At 39.4% G+C, this 19498-nt stretch overlaps 2 protein-coding genes across 2 annotated transcripts; one reads left to right on the top strand and one right to left on the bottom strand.

Moving 5' to 3' along the window:
- The first annotated feature begins 2004 nt into the window (after positions 1-2004).
- On the top strand, positions 2005-9892 carry tbxas1 (thromboxane A synthase 1 (platelet)). The gene is made up of 14 exons (XM_042412377.1): positions 2005-2251; positions 3146-3302; positions 3792-3885; positions 4594-4646; positions 4754-4850; positions 4998-5114; positions 5324-5412; positions 5494-5642; positions 5969-6099; positions 6255-6584; positions 6733-6821; positions 7009-7146; positions 7827-7989; positions 8305-9892. The coding sequence occupies exons 2-14, from the start codon at positions 3202-3204 to the stop codon at positions 8416-8418; spliced, it is 1665 nt and encodes a 554-aa protein (XP_042268311.1). The 5' UTR covers positions 2005-2251; positions 3146-3201; the 3' UTR covers positions 8419-9892.
- Positions 9882-19403, bottom strand: parp12a (poly (ADP-ribose) polymerase family, member 12a). Its single transcript, XM_042412376.1, has 11 exons — positions 18917-19403; positions 13809-13944; positions 13405-13669; positions 13116-13316; positions 12801-12990; positions 12013-12187; positions 11560-11795; positions 11390-11477; positions 11144-11274; positions 10902-11053; positions 9882-10600 (listed from the first exon to the last, which is right to left on the bottom strand). The coding sequence occupies exons 1-11, from the start codon at positions 19237-19239 to the stop codon at positions 10344-10346; spliced, it is 2154 nt and encodes a 717-aa protein (XP_042268310.1). The 5' UTR covers positions 19240-19403; the 3' UTR covers positions 9882-10343.
- Between the last annotated feature and the right edge of the window lie 95 nt (positions 19404-19498).

Raw genomic sequence — 19498 nt, 5'->3', positions numbered from 1 at the left:
CAGGTGTCCACTTTATGTGACCAACTCAGACTGCTTCAGGATTTTTGCACAAAATGACTGTGTGGACACACTGTGGATTTTGGCCCCCATCACTTACATTGGAAGCACATATGAAGGGGATCTTTTAATAACCAGTATGAACAGGAGGAATGATTACAGCGAGGGAAACCTCTTTCAGTGCTCATTTGGGTACCTGACTGTTGTTTTAAGACACACTTGAAAAATTGTGAACCTGTCCTTTAATTTTAAAGTTATACAACAACTATCACATATATTTTAAAATCACTTAAGACATTACTGCAAACATATTTTTACTTTTAAAAAGCCAATCACACATCCGTTTTTCCTCCATCTTATTTAACCCTAAACGGTGGCTACTTGACATGATACAATTTAAGTTAAACACCCTGAATTAAAATAGTAGAATAGTAGGACAGTGACACTTACTACTGTGTATAAATTGATTTAAAAAAAAAACCTAAGCCTTAACTTGACTACTAGCATGACTGATAGTATAATAAAATCATTAGTAATGATCTAGTTAATTCTTATTTAAAATGTAAATTAGGTTTATCAACTTTGTGTAATGTAAATTTAGCTTACAAATAATCTACAGCAGTAATATTTCAAGGTATAGCTATTGTATTTGCCCAGTTTGTTAGTAATATGCTACACTTCCACAGAAATCTGGAAGGGACAGCCTGCTGCTGAAGATATTTGCGACCAGACTCAGAGTGGACGATGACTTCATCCTCCTTGAAGTGCAAGACACAGATTCCGGATTTTTCCATCAGTCCACTATCACCACACTCCAGCATGTTCTTTAATCCTGCTCCTGTTAGCCCTAATCTTTTCATTTCCTCCATCATTACCTTTCTCTCTGATATACTGTATATTTATTACAGCCAATGATCTCATGTTCCACAGTTTCTGGTAATTGACAACGTTCACAGAGACCAGTTGGATGCTTCCCTATTATATTAAATTTGCTCTACAGATTGCTGTGTCCTATTCTTAATCTAGTTATTATTACCTCCTCTTTTCTGTTTGCTCCTGTTTCTCACACTGCACACTCTATTTTGAATTGAATGTAAATGTCTTCCCCTTATCTCCTGTTCCCAGTGCTGTTGCCACTCTTTATTGATATTTTTCCATACAATGCCCTTCTCCTTTGACTTTGAGAGTTTAATATGTATGTCTGTTTCCTTTTCTAACTGCTTGTTGTGCTAGTTTGTCCACTCCTTCATTACCCAGAATGCCTATGTGCTGGAACCCAAAAGAATGTGACCTCAGTGCCTTGTTTTATTAATCTTGAATGTATTGCAATTATTTTGAATAGTAAGTCGTGACAATTACTTGACACGCCTGACATAAGACTAGACTACATCCAGTTTGCCTGCGTCATATTGTGAAATAGGCCCTTTAGCTTTCCAGCGGTTAGGTTTTGCAGGAGGTCAGCTTGTGTCAAACTGAAGGCAGCTTTTATATCACTATGGCCTGCCATCATTCCCATGACTTTTATGTCTACAGAAGATGTTTCCATAGTTTAGTGATGAGTGTGATCTTCCATTGTCTCTTTAGACACACTGACTCCTGCAGCACCTGTTGGGTAATGATGAACAACATACATGTACTCCACATAGAGCCAAGTGAAATACCAAGTTATCACTGTATTGAACCATGTTTACACTGTTGTATTCAATCGAGTTGTAGAGTGCATGTGTGCAATTATGTTGGTGTTTTGTGAATATAAAATAATTGACATTTTTGCTTTAAGCAAATCTTAAAATCTCGTTTTTCTCAGAATACCAAGATTTTTTCTAATGACTAACTGAATGCAACATTTTCAATCAAGGACATTTTTCAAGGACATAGCACACATCACCTTTATTAATTTATTTTCTTTTATTCATATAATTAAGCACAGCACACATCACACGCACATATACTTGGGCTCAAATCTCAAAGTCAGTTCTTGTTGTCATGTCCCTAGTCCATGGTGTCTGTCATGTGTCCTTGTTACTGTGCTTTGTTTTATTTGTTTTTTCCTACTTTCTTTCTTTTTTTTCTTCCTCTTTCAATATTTGATTCCACTGTGAATGGGGTAAAGTCGTGCTGGGTGCAGTACTCTCTGTACACGCCGGTACAGTAGGGGGCAGTATGTAGCTAAGCTCTCTCTGGGATGCGACCAGATGACAGGACGAAGAAGATTTCATAACATTTATGCAACGAGAGAAGAGAAAGCTATGAGGTAAATAACCGTCTATGGCATACTCACATTCGTTTTTGACAAATTTGGAACACAGCTGTGCGTATATCTTTTTCCAAATATAAACATGACGCTGGATATGAGGACATGAAAACGTCAAACATGTCAGACAGCTTGCTAGATGTTGTAGCTATTAGCCTAGCACCTCAGATGACCTATGACGTCGGGCAAACACTGTATGTCAACATAAACAAAGGCTGGTTAACTATTAAAGTCGCAGTGAAACGGTAGTTAGAACATCCTGAGCTTCTGTACAGGGTCGTATTTCCCAGTGAAACGGAATATTTGGTAAACAGTGAACAGTTACAAAAGGGATTTAACTCAAATTTTCGCATTTGATTGGACCGCTAAAAGTGGGCGGGGCTTGCAGAATAAACTCCATACGGAGCAAGTTTGAGATCTCAGTCCAGAAAGAGATGCCGCTATGTATCTCTTCCCTTTAAAGAAGTATAGTTCACAGCATGACATTTAAGATATAGTCTATCAGTCATGATTTGTGTGGTGCCATCAGCATACTTGTAGCTTTACAAAATACTTACACAGTGAGATTTTTAATAAATAATCATCTGTAATGTGAATATAATGACTAAGTGGGTTAAGGGCAAATAATAGAACAGCTAGAACGGTCTGGTAAGTTCAGAAAATTACATCACTGTACTGTAATGCAGCCTTGAAAACCAGGAAAAGACAAAACTTATGCCATATCACGATATTACATTAATCCAAATCTAAGACGATATCCAGTCTCATATCACGAAATTGGTATAATATCGATATATTGCCCAGCCCTACTTATAGTGATAACTGAGGTGTCACATACACATATTCAATAGCATTTACAAAGCCCTAATCTTTTTCTGTCTTGTTATATTCTAGGTGCAGTGACCCAGTGCAGGTGGTAGAAAACTAAGAGCTGTTTTTTTTGTAACATCATGGAGGCTTTAGTTGACTTCCTAAATGTATTCCACATAGAGGCCAGAGGACTTCCCGTCACACTCAGCCTCTTCCTCGTCTTTCTGGGTCTTCTCTATTGGTGAGTAAATGCTTTGAATCCCTGTTGCATTTGATGTCGCAGCTGCTGTGACAATTAACTCAGTCATATAACTGACCAGGAACATAAATGAAAAATGTCCATGGTATAAAAAGTGAAATAGAAATTATGAGATTGAGGAAAGTCAAAATGCATACAGAATTGGTAAATTATACCAACAGTATAAACTTAAGTCTTCTAGCAAGTTAAATGTTGTGTGTTTGAAACGCTGCCCTTCATGAATCAAAAAGTTGAAAATAAGATTGGAGAGTTTAAAACTAAGACTTGAATATAATATTTGTTTCATGCTCCCCTGTCTGAGATTATTATTACACTTAGAAATTCAACACACCCCAGATATTCATTATATGTGGCAGTGGCTGTGTGTTTATTTTAGCTGTTACATCCAAGAGAGTATTTTGGGATTTTTTTTTTTACTGTATTTTCCTTTAGTCATCACTCATCAACACACCTCTGTGCTCTTTCTTTTAGGTATTCAATCTATCCTTTTTCAGTCCTCTCTCGATGTGGCATCAAACATCCAAAGCCAATGCCGTTCCTCGGCAACATATTTATGTTTCGGCAGGTAAGATGTGATGGATGAAGATTTAACGTTCTCTGATCTCTAAAATCTGCTGGACTTTCTGTCAACCTGAGAACCATAGTAAAAAGCATAAGCCTGTACTGAAATAGCTTTGAATGCAGATTGATTTGTTTAATCCATCCAACCCCTGAAAAAAAAAACCCATCTCAGTCTCAGAGATTATTGTGAAGATGGAAGAGAGACTCTTATCATCATCTTCTTTGAAAGAAAGTGCACCAGCACCTGAATTTGTTTCTATCGGAACAAAAGTCATGAAAAGCATGTTTTACTGAAAATGTTTTTCCTGGTTTCTCAGTTTTTCACATTATTCCTCTGATACAAACCACAAGATGTACACACAAACAAATACACACACAAGTTTTCACAATTTTTCTTTATGTAAGTGCATGTGTTTAAACATGCATGCTTCTCTTAATTAGTTTCATTCCTCTCTCTGGCTTTTAGTTTTGGTGAGAGATTATAGTTTCAGTACTGGTCCTTTCATTGGGCCATCAGTTGACTGCTATGCAGTATATGCGGCTCCCATAGACGCATGTTAAATAGTTGTGATGCTATCATACAATAGTTTACATAAAGACAACAGTCCATCATTTGGTTTTCAACATGGGATTATTTAATTCTTAAAGAGCTTCACTAGTTCTTTCTGTTCTTTTACTCCGTTGTGATGTTGGTCTTTAATGTTGTTTTCAGGGATTTTTCAACCCTATCAATGATCTCATAAAGACACATGGCAGAGTTTGTGGGTAAGTAAAACAAGCAATACATTACATTTTTAAATTTGTTTTTTAAAAATCTTCCACATTGTGAAATAAGATGAATACTTTATACAATTGTATTGTTTGTATTTTAGGTATTATTTGGGCCGGAGACCAGTGGTAGTGGTGGCCGACCCTGACATGCTCAGACAAGTGATGGTCAGAGACTTCAGCAGCTTCCCAAACAGAATGGTGAGGACATTAACTAAAACATATCTAAGAGAGGAGAAACAGCTGCCTCATACATTAGATGTACACTGTGTGCTGATTCCAACATGAAGTTTGTTGATGTAACGATAACAAACGTTTGTGTCCTTACTCTCTTGTCCCTCTATATAGACTGTTCGCTTTGCAACCAAACCCATGACTGACTGTCTGCTCATGTTGAGGAATGAAAGGTGGAAGAGAGTCAGGAGTATCCTTACCCCTTCCTTCAGTGCTGCCAAGATGAAGGAGGTGAGATAGGAATGCTCAGATTGACTGGGCGCTGATCAGAGGCAGAGGATATTTATATGTTCCAATTAGAAGGGCACATAATAAATGGCTACATGATACACCTCACAGACCTATCAGGGGATTATTATTTTTTTGACTGATTATCTGTCCATTCCTAGAAGTCATCTGCAGTTATGACAAATGACACTGTCTTTTGTGTTGTCCTGTAGATGGTTCCACTCATCAATACAGCCACCGGTGCCCTGATGGACAACTTGAACACCTATGCCGAGTCAGGAGAGGCCTTTGACATCCACAAGTAAATGCGAACACACCTACAAATCACACACAATCAACATACACAATTAAGATTACTTAGTCTTGTTCTGTCCTCTCTCAGGTGTTTCGGCTGCTTCACTATGGATGTTATCGCCAGTGTGGCATTTGCAACTCAGGTGGACTCTCAGAACAATCCAGATGACCCTTTTGTCCACCACGCTCAGATGTTCTTCTCCTTTTCTTTCTTCAGGCCCATCATGCTGGTTTTCAGTCAGTCCAATCTATTTGTATTAATATTTATATACTGTATATATAAACTATGATATTTGGGACATGTTTCTATAGGATGCTATGAAGGAAAAAGAAATAAATTAAGAAACCAACCAGAAGCAGAATGGTTTACTGTCCTCTGTTGCATAGATTTAAGAGGAGTATGTCACAGTTATCTGGGGTTCCCAAGTAATTCTTATTTGGATGATAAATTTGAAGAAATTGAGCATAAAATAAAATAGAAACAAGTAAACATAAAACATTTTTATGATTGCACATTGAGTCATTTGCCAGTGTGTAAAACAGACTCTTGTTTTTATGTGCAGTTGCGTTTCCATTCATCATGGCTCCTCTGGCGGGACTCATCCCCAACAAAAGACGAGACCAGATGAATCAGTTCTTCATCAACAGCATTCAGAGGATCATCAAACAGAGAGAGGAGCAGCCTCCTGAACAGGTGAATCTTGATAATCGCAACTTAAAAATGTGTGTTAAATCCTTGATCTTTCATTGAAATAGTTCTATGGAAAACCCACAATTTCCTTCATGGATATACTTTCTGATATATAGTTTTTAAAAAAATTAATTTCTCATGTATGTTTCTGTATGTAGAGACGTCGAGACTTCCTTCAGCTGATGCTGGATGCACGAAGCAGCAGTGATGCAGCAAACCATGCTGATGAGCCCGAACACAGGAACCAGCAGACGCAGCCGTCAGCCTCGAATCAGGATGACGGTCTTCACTCACAGGAGACACCCACCAGGCGTCCACAGAAAAAGATAATGACGGAAGATGAGATTGTGGGTCAGGCTTTTGTCTTCCTCTTAGCGGGCTACGAAACCAGCAGCAACACGCTAGCTTTCACCTGCTACCTGCTGGCCATTAACCCTGAATGTCAGCGCAAAGTACAGGAGGAGGTGGACGATTTCTTCACCAGACATGTGAGTGTGTTGCCTTGTGGTTTGTTATGATCTCCTTATGGCATGGGTGGAGAGTTGTTGGTTTATCTCACTTGAACTTTCTTAAGTTTCTTTAAAACTCTTCATACATTACTCTGAATTTATCATGTATTCTCTTTTTTCCTTGTAGGAGTCACCAAATTACACAAATGTCCAGGAGCTGAAGTATCTGGACATGGTCGTCAGTGAAGCATTGCGCCTTTACCCTCCTGGATTCAGGTAGGAACATTAAATGAGAATAAAAGATGCATTTTTACTAGCAGTGTCATAAGGTGCAGTTCACTTTTTGTTATGATTATTCTGGCCAAGACCTTTCAGGCATTGCATGGAGTAAAGAAGGAAATATTAGTTGAGGTGTATATGACATGCATGATCACTCTTTTTCATGGCATTTTGTCCCAAAAAGGTTTGCACGAGACATCGACAATGACTGTGTGGTGAACGGCCAGTTCCTCCCTAAAGGAGCGACGCTGGAGATCCCAGCAGGCTTCCTCCACCATGACCCAGAGTACTGGCCAGAGCCTGAGAAGTTCATCCCAGAGAGGTAGACGGTTGTTTTTACAGTAGATAAGTAAATAGTACTATAGTATCTTCAGCTTGTGTATCAGTGTCATCTTAATCTTGTAGATGGCTCACTGACTTTGTCTGTTACCACCTGCAGTTAACTGAACAATCAATCTGTTGATATGTCAAATTACTTCAGCTGGACATTACTGAAACCAGCTCAGAACAGCACTTTGGGGGACATGGATCCTCACAAAAAATCACTATGATTGAATATTTGTGGATTAACATCATACCATGCCAGTGAATAGCCAATACATAATGACTGTCACTGGTGATATCTAATTGTAACTGTTTTTGACACATTGGCGGGCAAAATAACTTTACCTTTGTCTTCTACAGTGCCATGAAAAAAAAGTGGTGTTGCATCTAGTTTTTTTTTTTTTTAATGTTTTGTGTAAACAGTGATGTTGAATGAACCTCATGCAACTTGCAGTTCACCAGTGCAAACACATTTCTTCTCTTGTTTCACCATGTAACACCAGTACATAAACTGTATCCCTGCAGTCCAGTGAACTTGAAACTGAAATATGTCCAACACTGCTATAACAACAGCAGTAAAATCCCTGTATTGCACTAAAGCTAAATGAAATACAGTATTTTGACAATGACCTGCAGCTTTTAATTCATCCAAAAATATAACTTGTGGTTGATTTCCAGATTCACACCAGAAGCCAAGGCCAGTAGACATCCATTTGTATACCTGCCGTTTGGGGCTGGCCCCCGCAACTGTGTGGGAATGAGGCTTGCCCAACTAGAAATCAGAATGGCTCTAGTTCGTCTGTTCCAGAGATTCAGCATTGTGGCCTGCTCTGAGACGAAGGTGGGTTGGAACGACTGAATACAAACAGCATCTGTATTATCTGCTACAGATCATTTTGAGTCACAGAAAGGATTCATACACTTATGAGATAAACACCCAAACACTGCACTTGTGGGTGTCACTAGACATGTTGTCTAGTGACACCCATGTTGCTGTGATTTGCAAAATTTAGCTAATGGAACTAATAATGTAAAAATAGTAATGTAATAATATAAAAATTCAATATGCGTCTGTCAGCTGTTTCCATATCCTACATTAAAAACACAAATATTTATGGAAGATGTTGCTTTCACATGTGGTACTCTTTTCTTTCAGGTTCCTCTTGAGTTGAAGTCATCAAGCACTCTAGGACCTAAAAATGGCATATTTGTGAAAATCACAAGAAGAGACAGTGAAGAAAGTCAAGTGAATTCTCCACCAGACGATTAGACAATGAGTGTTTGTCTTCTAGATGTCAGAGGGAAGAATGAAGAGCTACAAACCATCCTGCAGGTCTATATTGTTATAGTGGCACTTGGTGTCATTGTCTCTGGCTCACTATCTATTATTTTACAGTAAGTTACAATACACAGTATACCTCCATCTATTGCCTTTTTTTTGATTGAGAGTGAGCTGGAAAGTGAACTGAAGATGAGCAACAGCGCTGCTATGCTGTCATGATGACATTTGCACAGAACTGTGGTTGGTCTAAGTGCTCTTCACTCAGGCAGTTTAGGTCCACTTGAGCCTTCGACTGACTTCTCCGATTGTTAGCGTGATAAAACAACAAGGGAGAGCGAGGGAGAACACAGAGAGCAAGGAACAAAGGAATAGGATTGCACTTTGCTTAAAAAGAGCAAATCACAGACTCTTACCACACGATTTAGCAGTATTGATCATTTTTAGCTGCTGCCTTTCATAAAGTCTTTTTCAGGAAAGGAATTTTCTCATTTACCATGAATCGGTACAATATTTTTTTTATTTCACAATGAGCAGGTAACTATTTTTCTGTTTTGCACTGTAGCATTAGGTTTTATAATTGATTTGTGCATTTAAAGGTTTGACCTTATCATCTTCTCAAGTTTCTGTGGTTATTATAATGCAGTAATGATGAAAAGGAAAAGAAAGTGAAATTGAAACTTGTGCAGTGTGTTATGTAAAATCTAATAATAATGACGAAGCGAGCCTGTAGAACTAGTTGAGCCAGATCAGTCGATGCTGAACCTGAAAGTTTGCACATTCCCTCAACAAAAGAACAGTCTGTTGTGTAACTAAGCTGCTCACTCTTTGCTCCTGCTTCCAATAGACTGACAGAAAACCAGCATCCCTGTATCCACACATGGGCTTTGTATACTTCTGTGATTCCCTACAGGGTTACTACTGATATCTCCCTGCAGTTTGGTTTGTTCAAGAAATGATACATGCAAGGAGAAGTTCAAACTGCTGTTTCCTGATACGTGATCCAGTGTTTATTAAATGTCTCAGAATAGGAAACTGGACCTAACTGGATATTACAGTGGATATTAGGTCCAACTTTAAGGTGTTGAGCCACAAGCATTTGATCACTTTATCTCTTAATAATGTCATCCATGATTCTTTAATGAGACCATTTATACCTTTTATTGAAATTGGACGAAGGGCATTACATAATTATTCATCATGTATGTGACTTCCATCCTAGTTTGAATTTTAGCTAATGACTGAGTGATCCAAGATCAATTTCATAAGATGAATTTTAATCTTGAATGTATACAATAATATGTATATTACAGCAACTGTGATCAAAGGTGATTAAAGGCCTGTTAAAAAGGTCTTCATTTAAAATGGGTCAAATACCTCTTGTTTGTGAATAAATATTATAATGTGATGAGATTTCTGTTGGATACACAATGAAAATAATGACATTAAATGAATACATAAACTACTTTCATGGTAGCTTGTGATCTGTTTATTTCAGAGCAATCAGTGAATTTCAATTCATATTTAAACACCAGATCATTTGTCGCCCTCAGTATCCTTCATTTAGACTTGTGTTCAGACATTGTCATGACGAAATAGACACCATCATCAAAATAGACATGCTCAAAGGAAAAGCTCTCTAGTAACTGTATACGATCTGCAATGCAAAAGTATTTTCTGTCACCTAATAAATTCATCAGAACACACCAATAAACTTGCAGAAAAATCCCATAAGCAGTCAATTGTATTATAAGTATATATGGATATCCAGAGTTCTAATCTTGCCACATTTTTGTGTTGATGTTATTTCACATAGAAAACTACACAAACCCTTAAAGCCACTAACAGCTACAGTATAGTAAAATTCCCCTGACCATTGACGTCCTCAACAAAAACAGCACCACTGTTGTCACAACTCAGGAGTAGTCAATGATGTACTCTGGATAAATCTGTTGTTTTTCAAAGACGACGAAGATGCTGGGGTCGCTCTGCCTGTCAACGCAGCTATCATAGAGGGTTCTGCTGTTTCCTTTTGATGGGGGCCGAACGTAGCTGCTGCTTCCCTTGGTGTACTCCCCCACCAGGACCAGAGCAACAAACATGATATAGTTCAGACTTCTTTTGGCCCTGGCGTATCTGTCTGAGTAGGACGCATCTCTTGCAAAGTAGCTCCCTAAAAAAAATTAAAAAAGTATACTTGTAGTATGCTGCTTCATGATTAGACATTCAGTTCTGAAAGCCTGATAAACCTGGAACTTCTTACAAAATAATGTGTTCTGAACATATTTTTAATGTGCACTAAATTTATGATCAAAATCGTCTCTAAACAATGTCACAGCTGCTGAGATGGGAAACAAAACTGTAATCAAGTCACAAGTGGACAAAGTAAAAGTGCGTTCTGGACAGCCTCCAATATCATATATGCGATATCATATTTATGATATTACTGAAATACTGAGGCTTTTTTTCTGTACCTTTGCCGTACGCCGTGCCATGCACACCACACATCCTCCAGTCAAAGTTTTGCTCACAGATGGCCTGAATCAGGGACTCATCTGTCCCATGGAACAAGTACTTCTCATCCACAGGTTTCCCTCCACTCCTCTCCTTCATCTGCTCTCTCTGCCTGAAAATGAAATATTTAAAAAATTAATGTGATTATGTGTTTTAGGGCTGCACAAATTATTATTATTAATAAGCCTTGTCTGTGATTTACCACTGAAAGACTTTCCACAGAGATGGGTTCTGGATTCTTTGGATGCTGTTGATTTTAGTCTGGGGCATGGTGCGCCTGAATAACATCTCAATCATTTTATACTCCTTTGCAGATGTCGAAAGAGGTATGAGCTGAAAGAAAAGAGCTCAGTGTACATAAACAGGTCATCAATCAAGGGTATAAATATGTGTTCAGTGTTCTTGAGGGGAGGGGGGCTGTAGTGTATAATACAAGCTATGAAGATACCTTGTATCCAAAATCAGGTAAGGCACTCTTGTCCCAGTAGGATGGGACATTTTCAGCTGTGGAGGGGCTGGAGCTAGGTGATAACGCACTACCGAGGAGAAAAACATACAGTAAGCATTGTCTGACTGGAGAAGTCACTTGAGACACGTAAAAGGATAATACAAAAATACCTCTTCAGCTGCACTTCCACATCTTGAACAGACACAAAGCGAGGCCTCCTTCTGACCTCTCGTTTGGTTCTGTATTTTATGTTCTGCTGATACATCTGCTGGGCTCCCGGTGCACCTTTGAAGTTGAGAGTATACTGCTGTTTGCCAGCACTAAAAGGAATCTCTGTGTCTCTATCCGCCAGGTATACATTCTCCAGAGTTTGAGAAGTGACAGAGACTGGTGTGTCAGTGTCACCCTAAACAGAAAAAAAACAAAACAAAACAGAGAAGAATTGAACAAAGTTTCGAAGTATAACTTGATAGAAAAAAAAATTAATTACTACGGAACAGACTAACAAAACCAAATCTTATTCCCTCAGACAGGTACGATACTATGAAGGATCACAGGCTCTTAAAAAATAAGTTGTCTGAACAAATGAGACTTGTTGCTGCTTTCATCGTCCTCTGACTGACCTGTCCAAACTCCTGCCACTTCCCGTTTTCATCCTTCCAGTACCAAAGCCATGTTGTTGTGAGAATGAAGTGAGGGGGTTTGGAGACAGATGAGGTGGTGGACAGGCGACGAACCGGAGACCCTTGGTATGTCATTGTCATGAAGTCCACTGACTGCGCAGCAGGGGGTGCAGTGCTGAAAGCAAACAGTGAGAGTGAACCAACAATTCCCCCCCCCAACACTTTAACTATGTGAATACCAGACTTTAAATTGAATTGTTGCTCTAGAATAGAAATAACCCGGGAAGACTGTTACTATGTGAAACATAGACTTAAAACCCATCATTTCAGACTGGCTTTTATGTAGTGCCTTATAATTTTATGGTTTTATGATTCTTAATGTTTTTATTGCTCAATTAATTTTACATTTCATAATTTTATTTTAATCTAATCATTTTGTATAGTGTAGTGTTATATAATTTCATTGTTTTGTGTTTTTTATTGCTTGAATTTTTCAATTTTACGTTAACTGTTCTCTCATCATTTACTTATCTTTTATTGTTGGCTTATTCAATTAATTTTTTACAGTGGGTTTTTTTCCTTGTTTTCCCCTTCATTATCTTTTATTATTTATTTTATTTATATTTTACAAGTCACCGTGTTTAAATTCTTGGTATTTTACTTGTATCTTGGTGTGCATTAGTCTCCCATCTTGTGTTCACTTGTAAAGCACTTTGAATTGCATTCGACTTGTATCAAAGCCGCTATATAAATAAAGTTTAATTGACTGACTCATTCATAATGATCACCTTTGTAAAGAAAGAAATCGAAAAATCCCCAATGTGGCCGATGCTTGATCGGTGCAGCTTGTGTCTTGTCCTGGGTCACAGTAGGCCTTCTCAATGTCCTCCATATTGGGCAAGTCCTTCCAGGTCACATGATCACTCTCTAAAACCTGCCATCTGTAAGGTAGGTGCCAATGGACACGGACACACTTATCTGCAAAAAAAACCATAACAAAGATAAAAAGGCAGTACAATTTTCTCTCCACACACAGATCTACACACATGTATTGAGAGGTTTCTGTGGATATGACTCATCTGTTCTGGTAGCAGCAATGTTACCTTTGAAGCTGCAGTGTCTGCGAATGAAGAAGAGGCATATTTCATTCCTGTCAGCATCACTTATTGTTTTAGTTGCCCCTGCAGAACTAGTGGGGGATGTGGGGGTAGTGGGGGTAGTGGGGGATGTGGGGGATCCAGGGTTGCTGTGGGAGGGCTTCTTGGAAGGCTGCGGCACCTTCACTGGCAGCACTGGAGGAGATACTAATCACACACATAAATACTTGTATAGACTATCACTATCATAAGATGACAAAAAGTTCTCAAATTATTCATAAATGTAATTCTTTACCAGTAACAGCAGAGGGTTGTCTCTCATGTTGACCTAAGATGATGAATTTATTTCTGTAGATTCCAGGAAGGTTTGAAATAGTCTCCTGACTGAACCCTCGGAAAATCTTCATTCCTTGTGCTTCAATGTTATGGTTCCTCTTACATGTCGAGCCAAACTTACAGTCACCTTGGAAATGGTGCAGGCAGACGTGAAGCTTGGTGCATGTGGTGGTGAACTTGCAGGAGCCGTGCACACCATTGCCCTTGTTGTAATGTGGGCATATCTAGGTATTGGGGGGGAGGGGGTTTGACCAGAGTGTTACAACAAAAATATATGATTCAGAGATTTACATAATTTTCTACACAATAGCAAGAGATTCTCAAGTCCCACCTCTGTTTCCCACTGTTGCCAGTATGACCTACCTCAGGCAGCAGATAAGGATCATTCTGCAGTAACAGCTGGAACAGCTGTTTCTCTGTCAGGTCGCGAAAACCCCATCTCTTCAAAAGTTCAGCATTGTACGGTGACGCCAGACTATGGGGATTTTTACACTTGTGTCTGAAAATGACAAAAATTCCATCCCAGGAGTTTTAGTTTTAATGAATTTTAAATTTCAATTAAAATGTGGTTTATGTAGTTCCTGTACACAGTGTATACGGACCTCTAGAGATTTAAAAATACATTGACAGTACTGTTTTAATACTACTGTTGATACTGGTTGCTGATGGCCAGGATATGAAACCTACACTGGCATAAATACACACATTTGTAATCATGTTTATGGTTTTCATATGTTAATGATAATAGTTTTGGGTTGCTGTTATTGTTGGTTGGTTTGGACAAAACTAGTAAAAATATGATATTCCTATATTCTGCAGTCTATGTAGTGGCCTTATTCCTTGACATGTAAATTACTGGCCATAACAGCTATAATCAACAACACTTACAAAGAGGAAATAATAAATGTGATAAAGGTGAATTGATAAGATGTGAACACTGCCATCTTCTGTTTGAATAAAGAACTGGCAATTTGCATTTTTGATAACAGCATACAGTCACATGATCTGCTGTTCAACCAAACTTAAGTTTTACAGTGTGTGGAGTGCATAGTTACAATAATAATAATCTTAATTAAACTTTGTTTTGTTATTTCCTTCATATAGACTTTCAACAGCAAAATGGTTAATTTTTCTTCAAATATAAAGGCCATCTTTTTCATGTATGAATGAGCAGCTTTCTTTTGGTATATTGTGTGTTAGACTGAGCTGAATAAGGTTTTGGCCATAAGGTCAAATGTCATAGTGACATTCTCAATTGACAGACATTTTGACCTGTCATAAGCAGGAAAAGCACAGGTGGAGCTAATAACATTACATTCAATGTACCAGTGAGTCATTCCAGTGAACTGGTATGCACAGTAGCAGGACCTTGAAACTGGCTAATCTAAATTGAATTAATGTTAATGATTACACCTGCATTTGTCCTGCTGTGACATCAAACTGTCTGCTGAGAAAAAGGCTTATTTCTTTATAAATGCTTCATACTCTGCATCTACCTGAAAGATTCTGTGCTCTCACACGGGTGTTTTGCATTGTTTTTTATTTGAGTTCCTCCTAACTTCAACTGAAGTTGAAGTTAGGAGGAACTGTGCTGGAAATTACATAACTTGTTACTTAGTGTACCAATTATATGATGAAGTTGTGAGTTGTCCTGTGCAACAACACTTACAGGGAACTTTATTTAACCTTTATTTAACCAGAAGAGTCCCATTGAGATTAAAAATCTCTTTTCAAGGGATACCTGGCCAAGACAGGCAGCAGCATAAATAAAAAAAACAAAGTTACAGACAGAAAACACAAAAGGAGACAAAATTAACTCTTTTAAAAACATTTTAAAAGAGAAATTTCTCGGAAGTCAGTTTTGTAACCAGGTAAATTAAAAACATTTACATCTTAAGGAATCTGCCTCTAATTCTTTAATTCTGACTAACATGTGAATCAAACAGTCAGCACATACCAAGTCATGAGCAAAGGTCTAATCAGGCAACACAAGTAAACAGCTATGAGGGTGGACCACGGAAAGGGTGTAGTCTCAATAGATTTAACTTTTTTCCAAATATGATAATCACAGGCGATGTAATACAGTAGATTTGACATAAGTTTTTTTCAAAAGTTAGAGAGTTATAAACCGACCGTTGCACTACTTTTGATTGCGAAACTGAGCTCGATATCTTTCGAAACTCTGGTCAAACCACAGCCACCTCTAAATTTAGAATGCGCGCATATTCTCACCTTTACGATAAATGCACTGCACTAAGCGAGCTGGGAATTAAACTTTACTCTGGCAGGTGTCTCACTTTCCAAAGACAAGGCTATGACGTATTTATTCTACCCGAGCACACCAAATACAATACAATTTATCAAACTACGTCAGACTAGGCGCAAGAATACACATGTGACTACGTCCAGTTTTCAAAATTAGGTGTTAACACAGGGTATATCATTGATGGTAAAAAAAAAAAATTATGGATAAACCCTCCGTGCCGTAACCCATAGATTTCCTGAAGAGTGGTTTTGAAGCTCAGAGTGGTGGGTCCAAGCCCCCAGGAACAGCGTCGGGCTTTGAGAGAAGGGCCTACACGACACGCCCACTTTACTAGATCACACGCCCCCCTGATGTTACCATAACAGCATGTCACATGACACACCACCCCGACCCCTAACCATCCCCGTCTTCATGCCTAAATACAACCAAGTGGGCGCAAAAAAAATCGACTTCCGGGTATGAAAGTACCTGGATCTTCCGCATTGTGCGGCCCATAGAGCGAGCGCACTAGTGACTTTCGCTGGCCGAGTCGGCTACTTTAGCCCACCGGCTAACTTGAATGGGGATAAAACAATTCAATCATGCGGCTCTTCTAGGCTTTTGAAATGTGATCGGACCGAATGGATTTAATTCTGACAGTGAGACAAGTCATTTCGCGGGGGATGTGACTCTCAAAAAAATGTATCCATCTGATTTACAGACGTCTCTTTCACAATGTAAGTCTATGGGAAATTGTCTTTTTGGGCTAGTGTGCATCACATGACCTTGTAATTACACGGTTTGGCCGCTGTGTCAAATTTGCTTTAAAGCCTGGCGCCCTTCCTGTATCCAGTTGTCTTTATACATCCATGGCCAAACCATGGAATTTAAACTTCCGGGTACGAAAGGGGCCCAAAAAGCATTTTTCCCACACGCAATCATGGGAAAAGGAGCAGCTGTAAAATGGTGGATACATTTTTTTGAGCATCACAACCAATCCCCCAGGAACAGCGCCGGGCTGTGAGGCCAATTTGACATAGCGGCCAAACCGTGTAATTACAACGTCACTTGATGCTATTGGGCCCAAAAAGACTTTTTTCCATGGACTTACATTGTGAAAGAGACGTCCGTAAATCAGCGAATAAACTTTTTTGAGCATCACAACCCCCGCGAAATGACTTGTCTCACTATCAGAATTTGATTCATTCGGTCCAATCACATTTCGAAAGCCTAAAAGAGCCGCATGATTGAATTGTTTTATCCCCATTCTAGTTAGCCAGAGGGCTAAACTGGAAGTAGCCAGCTCGGCCGGCGAAAGCCACTAGTGCGCTTGCTCTATGGGCCCAATGATCTCGGAAGATCCGGGTAATTTTATACACGGAAGTTGAACTTTTTTGGCTTCATGCGCCACTGAGCAACTTTCATAGGAATGAACGGGGCCCCGCCTCTGACACTGTATCCAGTTCTCTTTATACATCCATGATCACAACCCTCATGAAATGTCTCCTTTCACTATCATAATTTGATCCATTTGGTCCAATCACATTTTGAAAGCCGCACGATTGAATTGTTTTATCCCCATGTGTCTGTCTTGGCCGGTGAAAGTGGGCGCACGGGGCCCATAGAACGTATGTTTTCATGTGGGTAATTTCTTCACAGTGGGAAGTGGCTTTTTTGGCTTCATGCGCCACTGAGCAACTTTCATAGGAATGAACAGGGCTCTGCCTCTGACGCTATGTTCAGTTCTCTTTATGATCCATGGGTGGCTCTGGCCATTGTCATTTTGATTGTGCCTGACTCCACCTAACTCCTGGCTAATCTAAAAATAGGCAATGAGGTGGAGCATGGGTGAGCTGAGGCTAGCCACCTGTGACGGCACCCACTTGTCACTCAAAGCGGCCACGCCCTTAATTTTGCATAACTTTAAGCCTTAATAGAATTTAAATAAGTGAGTTGGTAGTTATATGAAAATAAGCAGTACAATGAAGACACTGTAATGCCACTCAATTCTGAAGATTAGTTCCTGGCGGAGAGTATTTAACCCTTCACTAGACCCATAAGATTTACTACGTGTCCAAATAAGGTTCTTCTTTACTCATCTGTACATATGTGAGGATTCTATTGGGTACTGGATCAACAAGAAACTATGCTTATTTACACACACATTGTCTGCATTCAGGTCACATTATACATTCTAAGAGGAGACAGTCTGACTGTCTGAAACAGAGTACAGCATATTCTCTATGACCTTGGTTCCCCTAGGATACAGCCAGCCTTATCAGGACAGCTGCCTTACCCAGTCATCTATAACAGACAGAGAGATGAACTGCTCTGAAAGAGACAGACCATGACCTACTGCTCCCAGGTTTGCAGATGACCCGAAAATGCCCCGGGAAACACTGTGTCATATTACCTTTAAGCCTAAAGATGGCAAATTACTTTACAGAAATTAGATTAATTGGATTATATTCATAGGAAGCATAAAGCATGTTAACTGTGTCCCTTATGAATGAAAACATCCCATTAAATTGCAAGTTCACTTCCATGACCGGTCCATGCATAAGATCCACCCTCAGCTTCACCCAAACACCTGAATGTTTCATGTGTTCATTCCACTGGTACACCTTTCAGCCTCACCCACTCCTAGAACTGGTCTGCTTGTTTAGAATCTGTAGCTGTCCCACCCAATCCCTGTCAGCCACACCCACATTAAAACCCATCTTGTTGTTATAGGGACTTTTCCATTTCTTTGGATTGCAGAGTGACAGAAAGTGAAAATGCTTGAGTGGTCACAGTTGTCCTGAACTCGAATATATCAGTCATTGTCAGGATTTTTTTTTCTTGCAACCCAAAAATGAAAAAATAAAGTAATGTCCCTCACGATTTGTGGACAGAGTTGCATACTACAACACCTAGTCTTCGGAAAGTGAGACGTGACAGAGTAAATGTCTGACTCTTCATGTCAGCTCGCTCTGACCCGTTCCAATGCATTTGCCGTAAAGGTGAGAATACGCGTGCAACCCCAATTTAGGAGCAGCCGGTTTCACCACGGAGTTGTGAGTGACGGCTAGCTTGACCGCAGTGAATGACGGCCGAGGTTTTCATTGTATTATACTGGAACTGCTTTAATCTCAGCATATTTTAGTGAAAGATGCTCTAGTATTAATATGAAGTAAAGAAAAATTACAAAACCTTCAAATATCGGCCTACAGCAGTCTGTACTTACCCGAAAGTGCAGTCTCCGCAAACAAAATACCTGCACAAATGCAAACTATCGCACTGTGCACACTCTCCGGGTTTTTTCTGACAGATCCGCAGGGTGGTTTTCGCCACAACCAGACTGTCCGGGCTGATTATTTGACCAGAACCAGAGACACTCCGTCTGGCCTCTCGAAGAGCTATTTTACCATCGTCGAAGAGGACTTTCCTCAAAACTGGTTCCGCGACAGTGAAACTCTGCCTGATCTTCTCATCCAGGCTCTTGAAGTCCAGACATCCCTGGTTGTCGCACAGGGTCTTGATAATAAAATTAGAGATGATCGTGGTCATCCTGACATGAGTTTCGCCAGCTCATCAGACTGTGTTTACAACAGGGCTGCCTTAGTTTCCCACAGCTCCAGCGAAGACTGTTACAAAGAAATGAAACTGAAACTTAAAAAAACAGGCCCTGCCCCTAAAGTCGTCTATCATCTAATATTAGAATAAACACAAACATTAACATTGAGCTATGCGCATGCATTAATGAATCTGACCTTTCTGTGGACGTCATTGCCTTCATAGAAATATGTTAAATTTACATCTAAAAACT

This window comes from Thunnus maccoyii, chromosome 5, assembly GCF_910596095.1.
Source record: "Thunnus maccoyii chromosome 5, fThuMac1.1, whole genome shotgun sequence".
Lineage (NCBI taxonomy): Eukaryota > Metazoa > Chordata > Actinopteri > Scombriformes > Scombridae > Thunnus > Thunnus maccoyii.
The sequence above is the reverse complement of the archived record's forward strand: the minus strand, read 5'-3'. Positions and strand labels throughout refer to the sequence as shown.